Source organism: Nycticebus coucang, chromosome 17 (genome assembly GCF_027406575.1).
Source record: "Nycticebus coucang isolate mNycCou1 chromosome 17, mNycCou1.pri, whole genome shotgun sequence".
In the NCBI taxonomy this organism is placed as follows: domain Eukaryota; kingdom Metazoa; phylum Chordata; class Mammalia; order Primates; family Lorisidae; genus Nycticebus; species Nycticebus coucang.
The window spans coordinates 45,698,747-45,713,601 of NC_069796.1; the positions used below are offsets into that span (position 1 = coordinate 45,698,747).

The window sequence follows — 14,855 nt, forward strand, 5'->3', positions numbered from 1 at the left end:
CATGTTTTATTTCCTCCCTCCCCACCAGAAGGTAACCTGCCTGAAGGTAGGAACTAGTAGGGATTAAATAAATTGTGGTTGACTTCATGGCTCCTGGGGTTGTGATAAAGACCTGCAGGTCTATTCAAACCCCAGCTTTGTCATACGATGTGAATAATGGCAGTGAGTACGTCATAGGGTGGTCATGAGGATTAAATGAGCAGACTTGGCTTACTTCCTGGACCCAGAAATGTCATAGAAGTGAGCTGCGATTAGGCTGTTGACATTACTACTTCTACAGCTTCCCACTCTTAAAAGGCACACATGGTGGGGGAGCGAGACAGCTTCGTCATTCCAACTGTAACACTGTGCTTGGACACAACGTGCCAGGCGCTATTCAAGGCTTTGAGGGTGTCCTCTCATTTAATCCTCACAAGCACCCTAGAAGGTCAAGACTTCCACTAGCCATACTTCTATATGTAAATTGAGGCACAGAGTGGTTCAGTAACCTGTCTAAGGTCACCAGGTAGGCCACAGACACAGGCTGATAAACCACATTGATACTTTTCCCCTGTCTTGTCCCAATGTCTGAATTCACCCACTACTGTCTGCATAGTTTGGTAGAGAGGAAGAAACAAACCCGAGGCCAGGGCACATCACACCCAGCTCCGTGCTGCCTCACCTTATCCCAGCACCTAAGACAGGCACGGTAGGGTTGGAACAGAATAGGGTGGAATAGAATCTAGGCAGAGGAGGAGCTTGTGAAAAGGCCCTGGGGCAGGAAAGGGCTGGGTGTGTTGGAGGTGCAGGAAGCAAACCAGCATGGCCAGGCTATAGGGAGCTGTGATCGGAGGCTTGGTCAGGAACCACATTCACGGGGTCGTTGGAAAGAAGCTCAGGCTTAATTCTTCTTTCATTTCCTAGGATGGCATTCATGACACCTGGCCAGTTCTTTACCCAGCCCCCAACACTCACACATGGAAAGGGAAGAGCAACTTCCGGAATAGCCAAGTGGTGCCGCCATCAGCACCCTGTTGTTTCAGACATCTCAAAGCTGCAAACACAACCCCCATCACCACAGCAGCAGAAAAAAGCGGAAGGGAGAGAAGGGATCATCCCTCCCAACCCCTGCTGAGTGTGGAGAGGGAGGGACACATGGAAATTAATATATGCAGCTCTGAAAACATGGTGCTCCTCGCGTTTTGATTAAATGCCGACGGTTATTAAATACCCTCCTCCTCAGTGCTCATCTCCGGAAACCAATGTTGCTTTTCATTTTGAACTCTGATGAACTGTCTCAATTCCATTCACACACTCCGGCTGAACTGCGGTCGACTGCAGGCTGGCGTTTGAGGAGGATGGAGAAAATCAATATGAAATGTCAGGCAAAGGGTCAGATTGAACTTGTTTTCCCAGCTGGCAGGAGCTGGGGGCTGCCGCCAGCAGCCAAACAAAGGGAGATGTGCACTGAAGAAGGTCAGTACTTTGGACGAGTCAAGAAAATGAATTTCGTTCACTTCTTAATTAGATTAGTAGACTGGCGGCTTGGATTCAGAACTGCACCTGCGATGGGATGGGGAGTGGGGAGGCAGGGCTGAGCAGAAGCCTACAGGCTACTAGCTAGCTCCTGGCTCTCCCTAGGGACTGTCCACAGAGCTCTGAGTCTCTCCAGGGCCATGTGAGGCCCAGGCTGGAGGGAGAGCCTCTGGAGCTCGCTGGGTGTGAGGCTAGGCACACTTTCTGCTTCTGTGTGCTCCTCCGACCACCCTTAATCTTTAGGTCTGGCTCAGTGTTATTGCCTTATAGGGTCTTGTCACACTCACTTGTACCAGCCCACCTCTCTCTTTCATACCACTTATTATAGCTGCAGAGCTGTTTCTTCTATTAATGCATCTTTACTCCTTAGTGTGGTTAATTTTTTTTTTTTTATTCTTGGGGATTCATTGAGGGTACAATAAGCCAGGTTACACTGATTGCAATTGTTAGGTAAAGTCCCTCTTGCAATCATGTCTTGCCCCCATAAAGTGTGACACACACCAAGGCCCCACCCCCTCCCTCCGTCCCTCTTTCTGCTTTTCCTCCCCCCCATAACCTTAATTGTCATTAATTGTCCTCATCTCAAAATTGAGTACATAGGATTCATGCTTCTCCATTCTTGTGATGCTTTACTAAGAATAATGTCTTCCACTTCCATCCAGGTTAATATGAAGGATGTGAAGTCTCTATTTTTTTAATGGCTGAATAGTATTCCATGGTATACATATACCACAGCTTGTTAATCCATTCCTGGGTTGGTGGGCATTTAGGCTGTCTCCACATTTTGGCGATTGTAAATTGAGCTGCAATAAACAGTCTAGTACAAGTGTCCTTATGATAAAAGGATTTTTTTCCTTCTGGGTAGATGCCCAGTAATGGGATTGCAGGATCGAATGGGAGGTCTAGCTTGAGTGCTTTGAGATTTCTCCATACTTCCTTCCCGAAAGGTTGTACTAGTTTGCAGTCCCACCAGCAGTGTAAAAGTGTTCCCTTCTCTCCACATCCACGCCAGCATCTGCAGTTTTGAGATTTTGTGATGTGGGCCATTCTCACTGGGGTTAGATGATATCTCAGGGTTGTTTTGATTTGCATTTCTCTAATATATAGAGATGATGAACATTTTTTCATGTGTTTGTTAGCCATTTGTCTGTCATCTTTAGAGAAAGTTCTATTCATGTCTCTTGCCCATTGATATATGGGATTGTTGGCTTTTTTCATGTGGATTAATTTGAGTTCTCTATAGATCGTAGTTATCAAGCTTTTGTCTGATTGAAAATATGCAAATATCCTTTCCCATTGTGTAGGTTGTCTCTTTGCTTTGGTTATTGTCTCCTTTGCTGTACAGAAGCTTTTCAGTTTAATGAAGTCCCATTTGTTTGTTTTTGTTGTTGTTGCAATTGCCATGGCAGTCTTCTTCATGAAGTCTTTCCCCAGGCCAATATCTTCCAGTGTTTTTCCTATGCTTTCTTTGAGGATTTTTATTGTTTCATGCCTTAAATGTAAGTCCTTTATCCATCTTGAATCAATTTTTGTGAGTGGGGAAAGGTGTGGGTCCAGTTTCAGTCTTTTACATGTAGACATCCAGTTCTCCCAACACCATTTATTGAATAGGGAGTCTTTCCCCCAAGGTATGTTCTTGTTTGGTTTATCGAAGATTAGGTGGTTGTAAGATGTTAGTTTCATTTCTTGGTGTTCAATTCGATTCCAAGTGTCTATGTCTCTGTTTTTGTGCCAGTACCATGCTGTCTTGACCACTATGGCTTTGTAGTACAGACTAAAATCTGGTATGCTGATGCCCCCAGCTTTATTTTTATTACTAAGAACTGCCTTAGCTGTAGGGGTTTTTTCTGGTTCCATTCAAAACGCAGAATCATTTTTTCCAAATCTTGAAAGTACGATGTTGGTATTTTGATAAGAATGGCATTGAATAGGTAGATTGCTTTGGGAAATAAAGACATTTTAACAATGTTGATTCTTCCCGTCCATGAGCATGGTATGTTCTTCCATTTGTTAATATCCTCTGCTATTTCCTCTCTGAGGATTTCATAGTTTTCTTTATAGAGGTCCTTCACCTCCTTCGTTAGGTATATTCCTAGGTATTTCATTTTCTTTGAAACTATGGTGAAGCGAGTTGTGTCCTTAATTTGCTTCTCATCTTGACTGTTATTGGTGTATACAAAGGCTACTGACTTGTGGACATTCATTTTATATCCTGAAACACTACTGTATTTTTTGATGACTTCTAGGAGTCTTGTGGTTGAGTCTTTGGGGTTCTCTAAGTATAAGATCATGTCGTCAGCAAAGAGGGAGAGTTTGACCTCCTCTGCTCCCATTTGGATTCCCTTTATTTCCTTGTCTTGCCTAATTGTATTGGCTAGAACTTCCAGCACTATGTTGAATAGTAAAGGTGACAGAGGACAACCTTGTCTGGTTCCAGTTCTAAGAGGAAAAGCTTTCAGTTTTACTCCATTCAGTAAAATATTGGCTGTGGGTTTGTCATAGATAGCTTCAATCAGTTTTAGAAATGTGCCACCTGTGCCTATACTCGTCAGTGTTCTACTTAGAAAAGGATGCTGGATTTTATCAAATGCTTTTTCTGCATCTATTGAGAGGATCATGTGATCTTTATTTTTGCCTCTGTTAATACGGTGGATAACGTTTATGGACGTGCGTATGTTAAACCAGCCTTGCATCCCTGGGATGAAGCCTACTTGATCATGATGAATGACTTTTTTGATGAGAAGCTGTAATCTATTGGCTAGGATTTTGTTGAGAATTTTTCCATCTATATTCATGAGTGAGATTGGTCTGAAATTCTCCTTTTTGTTTGGGTCTTTTCCTGGTTTTGGTATCAGGGTGATGTTTGCTTCATAGAATGTGTTGGGGAAGATTCCTTCTTTCTCAGTTTTTTGGAATAATTTCTGCAGTACAGGAATAAGCTCTTCCTTAAAGGTTTGATAGAATTCTGGAGTGAAGCCATCTGGACCAGGGCATTTTTTGGTTGGAAGATTTTTTATTGTTTCTTTGATCTCAGTGCTTGAAATTGGTCTGTTCAGGAGCTCTATTTCTTCCTGGCTGAGTCTAGGGAGAGGGTGTGATTCCAAATATTGATCCATTTCCTGCACATTGTCAAATTTCTGGGCATACAGTTTCTGGTAGTATTCAGAGATGATCTCTTGTATCTCTGTGGGATCAGTTGTTATTTCCCCTTTATCATTTCTGATTGAGGTTACTAGAGATTTGACTTTTCTATTCCTCGTTAGTCTGGCCAATGGTTTATCTATTTTATTTATTAAAAAAAAAAAACAACTCCTTGTTTCATTAATTTTCTGAATGATTCTTTTGTTTTCAATTTCGTTGATCTCTGATTTGATTTTGGATATTTCTTTTCTTCTACTGAGTTTAGGCTTAGATTGTTCTTCTTTTTCCAATTCCATAAGATCTCTTGTGAGATTGTTGATGTGTTCTCTTTCTGTTTTTCGAATGTAGGCATCTAAAGCGATGAATTTTCCTCTCAAAACTGCTTTTGCAGTATTCCACAGGTTTTGGTAGCTTGTGTCTTCATTGTTGTTATGCTCAAGAAAGTTAATGATTTCCTGTTTTATTTCTTCCTGCACCCATCTGTTATTCAACAGAAGATTGTTTAATTTCCATGCCTTTGGGTGGGGTTGAACGTTTTTGTTAGAGTTGAGTTCCACCTTTAGTGCCTTATGGTCTGAGAAGATACAAGGTAAAATTTCAATTCTTTTGATTCTGTTGATATTTGTTTTGTGTCCCAGGATATGATCAATTTTGGAGAATGTTCCATGGGGTGATGAGAAGAATGTATATTCTTTATCTTTGGGGTGGAGTGTTCTATATGCGTCTATCAAGCACAGTTGTTCTAGGGTCTCATTTAAATCTCTTATATCTTTGTTTAATTTCTGTTTAGAGGATCTGTCCAGCTCTGTAAGAAGAGTGTTAAAGTCCCCTGTTATTATGGTATTATCAGATATCATATTGCTCAGACTGAGTAAGGTCTGTTTCAAGAATCTGGGAGCATTTAAATTGGGTGCATAAATATTTAGAATTGAAATGTCTTCTTGTTGTATTTTTCCCTTGACCAATATAAAGTAACCATCTTTGTCTTTTTTGACTTTAGTTGCTTTAAATCCACATGTATCTGAAAATAAGATTGCAACTCCTCTTTTCTTCTGAATTCCATTTGCCTGAAAAATTGTCTTCCGACCCTTGACTCGGAGCTTTAATTTGTCTTTTGAAGCCAGGTGTGTTTCTTGCAGACAGCAAATGGATGGCTTGTGTTTTTTAATCCAGTCAACCAATCTATGTCTCTTCAGTGGGGAATTCAAGCCATTAACATTTATTGAGATAATTGATAAGTGTGGTAATATTCTATTCGTCTTATTTTGTGAGAGTCCATTGCTTAGTTTTATCTTTTGCATCAGTGTGGAGGTTAGGTTCTGTCCTTTAATTTCTGAGTTCTTACTTTGCTGCTGATCCATTGTGGTGGTCAGTGTGCAGAAGAGGTTGAAGTATTTCCTGTAGAGCTGGTCTTGTTGTGGCAAATTTCCTCTATGTTTGTATATCCGTAAATGATTTGATTTCTCCGTCAATTTTGAAGCTTAGCTTAGCAGGGTACAGAATTCTGGGCTGGAAATTGTTCTGTTTAAGTAGATTAAAGGTAGATGACCATTGTCTTCTTGCTTGGAAAGTTTCATTAGAGAAGTCTGTGGTCACTCTGATGGATTTGCCCCTGTAGGTCAACTGGCGCTTACTCCTGGCAGCTTGCAGAATCTTTTCTTTTGTCTTGACTTTGGACAGGTTCATCACAATGTGTCTTGGAGAAGCTCGGTTAGAGTTGAGGCGACCTGGGGTCCGATAGCCCTCTGAAAGCAGTGTGTCAGAATCTTTGGTGATATTTGGGAAATTTTCTTTTATAATATTCTCTAGTATGGCTTCCATTCCTCTGGGGCATTCTTCTTCCCCTTCTGGAATTCCTATAACTCGTATGTTGGAACGCTTCATAAAGTCCCATAATTCTGACAGTGAACGTTCTGCTTTCTCTCTCTTCTTTTCTGCCTCTTTTACTATCTGAGTTATCTCAAGAACTTTGTCTTCTACCTCTGAAATTCTTTCTTCTGTATGGTTTAACCTGTTGCTGATACTTTCCATCGCATCTTTAAGTTCCCTAATTGACTGTTTCAGTTCCTTCAGCTCTGCTATATCCTTTTTATATTCTTCATATTGTTCATCTCTTATTTGATTCTGGTTTTGGATTTCCTTTTGGTTATTTTACACTTTATTAACAGTTTCCTTCATTGTTTCCATCATTTCTTTCATTGTTTTCAACATGTGTATTCTAATTCCCTTTCTGTCATTCCTAACATTTCTTTATACGTGGAATCATCTGCAGTAGCTACCTCATGGTCCCTTGGCGGGGTTGTTCTGGACTGGTTCTTCATGTTGCTTGAAGTTTTCTGCTGATTCTTCCTCATGAGTGATTTCTTTTATCTGTTTCCTTGCCCTAATTTTCCTTTCACTTCCTCTTGTTCTTTAAGTTCTCGTGCCTGTGGAAGTTGCGGGCGGGTTTAGATGGATTGAACACATGCGACCACTTGCCGTTTTTCCACTGTTTTAGTCCTCCTCTTGGGGTCCAGAAGTCTCTCGCTGACTCCCTGTATCCTCACAGGGGTGATGACAGGCAGATCCCACCAGCTAGAGATGCCTGGAGTCCAATCTCCCAGTGTGGTTAATTTTATGTGTCAACTGGGTACCCAGATATTTGGTCAGACCTTTAGGTTATTTCTGTAAGGGTGTTTTTGGATGAGTTAAACATTTAAATTGATAGAGTGAGTGAAGTAGATGGAGCTTCCTCATGTGAGTGGGTCTCATCCCATCAGTTGAAGGCCTGAAGAAAATAAAGGGCTGACCCTCCTGCAAGTGAGAACAAATTCCTCTGCCTGATCGCCTTTGCATGGGACATCAGTTTTTTTCCTTCAGACTTGAACTGAAATTTTGGCTCTTCCTGAGTCTTCATGCTGGTGGCCATTGGACTAGAACACCACCTTTGGCTCTCCTGGGTCTTCATGCTGATGGCCATTGGTCCAGAACACCACCATCGGCTCTCCTGGGACTTCGTGCTGATGGCCATCGGACTAGAACACCACCTTTGGCTCTCTTGGCTCTTCATTTTGCTGATGGCAGATCCTGGGAGGTGTGAGCCTTCATAATCATGTGAGCCAATTTCTTATAATAAATCTCTTCATATACTCACACATTCTCTATTGGTTCTGTTTCTCTGGAGAACCCTGACCCAGATAGACAGTGAGCTCTACATAAAAGGAAATTAGGTCTGTTTTTGCTCATTGCTATGTCCTTAGAGTCTGATACAGTCCCTGACATATAGTTTTTGCTCAACAAATATTAATTAAACAAATAATGTGGCCTCCTATATCTGGCACAGGAGTTGGGGCTCCAAGCATCTTACCTTCGCAGGCCTGGAACTGGGGGAATTCAGGAGAAATAATTGTGATAACTGAGACAGCCATGTACTGACGTCTGTGTGCTGAACAGAGTGCTGGGATCTTACACACATGATGAACATCCTGCCTTATGACACTGTTCTTCATATTTCTATGTTCAAAGGAGGAACTTGGGGCTCAGAAGGGTTGAATAACTTCCCCGAGGTCACACAGGTACTGAGTGTCAGAGTAGGGTTCTGATGGCAAAGCATCTGCTCTAAGCATTCCAGTTCTGACACTTTCTAAGGCCTTTCCCCTTTTCCAGTTTATCCCTCAACATCCAGAAGTCTGTCCTAACTCCAAATTGTCTCCATCACTCATTTGGGTATGAAAATACACACTGCCTTATACACATGTTGTCTCTCCAATGTTTCCTGAGTACATCTTGCCTCCTTGGACAAACTTTACATTTTTTCAGTGCAGGAGGTAAGTCTTACCTCTCCACTGTATCATTGTTCTTTATGGTATGAATCATATCGCAGACACAGAACAGCACGCTGAAGGGCTGACCCAATACATTTCAGTGTACATCAGAGGTTCTGATCTACATTACAACTAAGAGTAGTGTTTTCCCCAACAGGCTATTTCACAGTGCCTGGTTCAAATATCACAACTGGGCTTCTTCTTTTGGCATCTAGTGTGCAAGGCCAGAGTAGCGGCTGAAGGTCTTAGAATACACTGGACATTCCTCCCAAGCCTCAGTCCCTGCTCCAAGTCACTCCCTACATACCAGCCACGTCAGTGCCCTGCAGTTCCACAAACATATTATGATCTTTCAGGCCCCAGGACCTTAGCATACGCTGATCCTTCTACCTTGATCACTTTCTCCTTTGTTGGGAAAGTGTACTGCTCCGAGATCAACATTCACATCAGTAAATATTTGTTTAGTACCTATCCTGGGCAGGCCCTATTTTAGATGCTAGAGCAATAGTAGTGAAGGAGACAGAATAGATGATGCTCTCCAGAAGCTGTCAGCCCTGTAGTAGAATTTTCTGTAAAGATTTAATGTCCTAAATCTCAAAGCCACTAGCCCCCATGGGCTTCCGAGCACTTGAAATGTGACTAATTTGAATTGAGTTGTCCTGTCAAGAGTACGTACATGGCAAGGCTTGAAGACTTGGTATAGAAAAAAGAGAATGCAGAGTATCTCACTAATGATTTAAAATAGTTATCTCGTCTAAGCCCCATGACAAACCAAGAGGTGGTTGTTAGGATTCTCACCCATTACACATGAGAAAACATAAGCTGGAAAGGGTAAGGGAAGGTGGACAAGGTCAGACAGCTAGTAAGTGTGAAGCCTGGCCTGCCCAGGCCCTGTGCGACTCCAGAATACACACCTTGCGCACCCCTGCACTCTATCTACCAGCACCACCACCACCCCCTTGAGAAATCTCTGATGACAAACGAGCAAACAGAAGTGACCAAAGGGCCACCAAGTCTGTGTCCCTCTGCTGGTCCTACAATTGCGTAGAGAGCTGACGTATCACCCACATCACACAGGTTGAAAACTGGGGCTGTGGGAGAGACAGCTCTGCACAGCAGACCAGCCTGACAAAGCGGCACCTTGCAGCAGGTGACAGTGGGACACACACGGCTCTGGCCTCTCCAGAGCATCCCAGCAGCTGCACAATAATTAGCCCAGCGCTGGACGCGGCCTGCTGCTGCCTTCCAGGCACCTCTGCTCTTGGGATCAGTATCTTTCTAGAAATCCTCCCTGCTAGTTCCAGGCCCATCTTGTCTTCCCCAGTGCCCGCAGGCAGTGCTGGCAGCCTTCACCTGCTCACAGCGAGGTTTGCCAGTCTCCGTGCTGAGATCACCTGCCTTAGCCTGCTGTGTCCAGGCATTCAGCTCCAACTGGCTTAGGAGATCTTTGCTCCCTCAGTGCCCTGGGAACTCCAGCATGACCTAAGGGTCATGAGTCGGGCTGCACTTTTCTCCAAATCTGTCTCCCTGAAGCTTTCCTCCATGCCCATGAGAACACTGGGATTTTTATGGTGCTTTTTGCAGATGCAGCCTCCCTAAGAAGCCACTAGCTCACTTGCCAGCTGCCATTCTGATGCCTTGTATATCCCCAGCCTCCCACACAGTTCAGCAAGTCCTGTTAACTTCACTGCCAAGACCTGGCCAGCGGCCACCTGCCCTCTCTGTTCCCGCTCACCACCACGTCCGGGACACCCTTCAACGGTCTCCTAACCCGTCCCTCTGCGACTCCTCAGATCCATTCTCCCCACGGCAGCAAGTGTCATCTTCCTTAATGTTTAATCTGGATCATGTCACAAGGATATATAAACTCTTTGCTGACAGGAGTGGTGTCTTATTTATCTTTGTACCTGACTGTTTTAAAATTGAACATGAGGTTTCATCTTTTTCCTGAAATACCAAATGTGGAGCTGGCTCCTGACCTGCAGTTGCCACATTCCCTGTGTGTCTATTGCAGGGAAGAAGATCAAAACCTACCAGGCGCTCTCCCATCCAGTCTCTCCTCCCCCCATCAGCCTCAGGCCGCTACTCACACTTGGTGTGCCTGTCACACAGAGCCGATGCCCGCATGTCACACAGCCGGATTGTCCCTTTGCTGCTGCTGTACACGAAGGTGTTGCAGTGATGGGGGTGGAACTCGGCTGCCGTGATCACCTCCGTGAGCTCCTCCATGTTGGCAGGCTTGATGTCCACAATGTCTGGCACAGACGAGTCAAGGAGGGGGCAGAAACTCCAGGGCACTAGCCACGGCACCAGCTTGTATTCGTGTGGTAGTATCTAACACGCACATGCTGAGTCCTCATGGCAACTGTGTTCGCAAAGGAGCGGGCATTATTGGTCCCAGGCAGATACAGCTCAGAGACTATAAGAAAATGGCCCAGAGTTACCCAGTAGTGAGAGGCAGCGTGAGAACCCAGGTCTCCTGACCTTCTTATCTGTGTTTTATTCTCTATGACATACAAAGTATACCATTCACGAACAAAGTTACCTGCTCACGCACTCATGCTAATATGAACCAAGTTGCAAAGACTTTGGCTTCCCATTTTACAACAGTGGTTGAGTGAATCCTTATTCAGACTCCTAGGCTGGTAAATGATACCTACGATGGACTGCATAGCCTCTTCCAAGAAATCCCTGAGATGTTCTTGAATAAAGTGTTCGTAATAATGATAATAACAATAGCTGCCGACATTTATCGAGCCCTTACTGTAGGTCATTCACTGTGCATATCACACAGCGCATATCAACTCAGTTTATCCTTTAACAAATGTACAATCAACACTTCTCTTATCCCATTTTTCAGGGGTGGAAACAGAGGCTCCAAGTGCACATGGCTGACAAGCGACAACACCAGGATTTCATCCCAGGTGCAAAATGTGTGTTCTTTCATAATTATGCAACAGTTCTGTCATTTAAGATATGTAAGACTTCTAACTTCTGTAAGCTGTGGTTTGCTTTACAGCTTGGGAAGGAGTTTAAGTACCAGAAAGAAGCCACCCAGTTGTATGCTGGGGAAGTTTTTGGCTTCTGTGGTACACACCCTTAGTTTTATCATCTGGGTTTTTAAATTTTCCTCAGTATTTTCCTTTCTGATTAAGAATTATTATACCTCTTTTTTGTTGTTGTTGTTTTTTTGAGACACAGTCTTGCTCTGTCACCTAGGCTAGAGTGTAGTGGCACAATCACAGCTCATAGCAACCTTGAACTCCTGGCCTCCAGTGATCCTTCTGCCTCCAGAGTAGCTAGGACTACAAACATGCACCTCCCAGCCCAGCTAATTTTTCAGTTTTCGTTTTGTAGAGACAAGGTTGCAATAGGATGCTTGGACTGGTCTTGAACTCCTGGCCTCAAGTAATCCTTCCACCTCAGACCCCAAGTGCTAAGATTGCAAGTGAAAACCATGGCACCAGGCTGTATACCTGTATCTTCTAAGACCACACCCTGGTATATTGGAATAAAACGTTTAGCCTTTTATGAAGGCAACTCAGTGGAAACCAACACCTGCATTGGGGTGCCGGGCATGAGTGAAGGAGGGGGTTTGTGGTGATCCCTCCACACCCTATCCAGGACTTGGGGGCTCAGGGAGCAGGTTGGGAGGCACTTGTCTGGGCCTGAGCGTCTGTCTGAGGACCCAGCACCTTCCTGCAAAGGAGAAGGCCTTGTGGTGTGGGTGCTGTGATGCAGTAAAGCAGACCAAGTGACCCCCACTCTCCCACACTTCACTACCCGTGGGCTACCTGGGGCATTTTTGCCCCATCTGTTAGTCATGAGGCAATTTTTTTTTTTTTAACATAACATTTTTTTCCTTGGATCAACTTTAAATGGACTCACTTTTTTTTAGACTCCTCTAAGCAATAATCCAGTATTCATAAAATTATGGGGTTTAATGAGCTGGTTATATTTTTAATAATATTCATGAAAATAAATGTATAACAATTAAGGTGAAAATATGCATGCACACCTGGAGTTTATGTACTATATTTTGGGCAACAAAGCATTGAATCAACAAGCCATAATTTGACATAGACTATCCTATCAGACTAGGATGGCCGAAAGTCCTCAGTATTTTTTATTAGGTGAGTAGCATAGTCCTCTCCCTAGAGTTTAGACAAGGTACAAACAAATGTGCCAATATTTTGATATTTTTAGTCCCACCAGCAGTAGCAAAAAACAAAGTGAAGCATCACACATGCACCTGCTACAACTATTCCAGCAGGCGATTTTTTGCAACAATGGCTTTATATTTGGCTATACCTCCTTTCCCTTCAATTATCTCTTATAAATCCTGTTGGGTTCTTTCTAAAATTAGCTTGAGACTGAGCTAACATTACAGTCGACTATAATTTTCCCCACCAAACCCAGATGCACATATTACTTGGGTCTCCAGGGCGTGTGTGTCCCGTGGATTCACAAACTACTACTGTTCATCTCAACTTTGCCAGAAATGTGAGTCTTATTGCAGGTAGCACAAGATGCTGGGGAGCAGGGCCTGGGGCTACTCAGGAGGGGGCTCCAGGCTCCAGCTCTGGCCCTTGTCCAGCCGCCTGGTCCACCTCCCAGACCGTGTGGCCAAGTCAGCAGAGGTTAGTGTTCAGCTGTTGTCAGATCTCTCCAGGAAGATCCTTGATACCCTGCTGTGCCAGTGAGCATATTTCTCTTTTCCCAAAATAGGGAAAGAAAATCTGGTGTCAGCTCTCTCAACCTCTACCAGTATAGCTCTAAAAACAAGCTCAACTGGAAAGGATCTTCGCTGTGTGGGCAGGGGAGGTGCTAGAGCTACAGTTATTTTTTCCCACCTAAAAATAAAGCCCCAAAGTCAGAACATGTGAAAACAAAGTGCTCAAACATTTTTGTGGAACCAGGATCATCCCTCAGCATCAGAGACCATCATGGGGATGTGCCCACGGAATCAGCTTAGGGCTGCTGCTTCTGGATCTTTCCTTCCTTCCACTGGACCTCTAAGCCTGTCTGTCCCCCACCTCTCCTCCCTAAGCCATTGGCTTCCCTCCCTCCCCCTGCAGGTTTGAGTCAGTCTGCTTTTTTTCTTTTTTTGAGACAGAATTTCACTCTGTTGCCCCAGGCTAGAGTGCCATGCCATCAGCCTGATTCACAGCAACCTCAAACTCCCGAGTTCAGGTGAACCTCCTGCCTCAGCCTCCCAAGTAGCTGGAACTACAGGCACCCTTATTCTTGCTCAGCTGGTCTTGAACTCCTGGGTTCAAGCAATCCACCGCCTCAGCCTCCCAGAGGATTACAGGTGTAAGCCAGCACATGGGGCTTGCATCTTCTTTTTTAGTAGAGTGCTTGTTTAGTACCATGATCTACCTTCTTTCTAAAATAATCTTGATAGGGAGGGGGGTGGGGCCTTGGTGTGTGCCACACCTTTTGTGGGCAAGACACGATTGCAAAAGGGACTTTACTTAACAAATGCAATCAGTGTAACCTGGCTTATTGTACCCTCAATGAATCCCCAACAATAAAAAAAAATAATAATAATCTCGATAAAGATAAGAGGAAGACAACATCCAGCAGCTTATGCTTATCAAGTGCTGGGCCTGCCCTGTGACAGATGGCACATTACCCGTGTTGTACCATTTGTCCCTCATCTCAGCCTTACAGCATCAGCATTACTAATAAATAGTTCAATTTTACAACTGAGGAAACAGCGCCCAGCAACTACAATTTTCGAGGTCATATGACTTATAGGGGGCAGAGCTGGGATTTGAACCAAAGAACGTCCAACTCCAGAGCCCGAGTTCTTTACCATCAGGCACTCTGCCTCCCCTGAGGAGTGGCTTCACAAAGCCAGCCTTTCTGAGTGTGAGTAATCCGAGATGGCAGCTCCATTTCTTTTGCATTAGGCCTGTGCTCTCTTAGTTCACCTAACACTTTGGTGGCTATATTTTCCAGAACTAGAATTTCTATGTGCTATGATAGATTTTTTGAACCAAAAGTTGGGACAGAAGACTGACAAGGGATTTGGGCGGGGATTGTTTTTTGATGGAGAATTTGCTGAGTTCTAGAAACATTTGAGAGAAAATGTCCAGTTGCTAAAAATGCAATGATTTATGGAGATGGTGAGAGAGGATATTTTTTACATCTGCATACTCTAGAAACCCAGGCCTTTTCCCTTGTGATGTTCTAAAGGGCGATACATGTTTTCAGCATATGCAGTTTTGCCCTTCATGTTGGAAGGGAAAGAGAAAGGAGATGAGCAGTGCACGGCTCCCTGTATTATCTCGAAAATGGAATGATGCATTTTGACAGTCAATTTTCTCTTCCTTATCCTTCAGAGCTCTTTATCCAAATTATTTCTCTGTTGTCCCAAAGAAGTAAATG

The 14,855-nt window shown here is 43.8% G+C and overlaps 1 protein-coding gene across 8 annotated transcripts in view; it reads right to left on the reverse strand.

Moving 5' to 3' along the window:
• PPP2R2B (protein phosphatase 2 regulatory subunit Bbeta) overlaps positions 1 to 14,855 on the reverse strand; it is a 527,754-nt gene that overhangs the window by 37,238 nt on the left and 475,661 nt on the right. For all 8 annotated transcript variants that reach the window (XM_053565996.1, XM_053566003.1, XM_053566001.1 and 5 more), the window contains one exon: positions 10,550 to 10,714. In XM_053565996.1, coding sequence (XP_053421971.1) covers positions 10,550 to 10,714 — 165 coding nt within the window. The remainder of the gene's footprint in view (positions 1 to 10,549; positions 10,715 to 14,855) is intronic.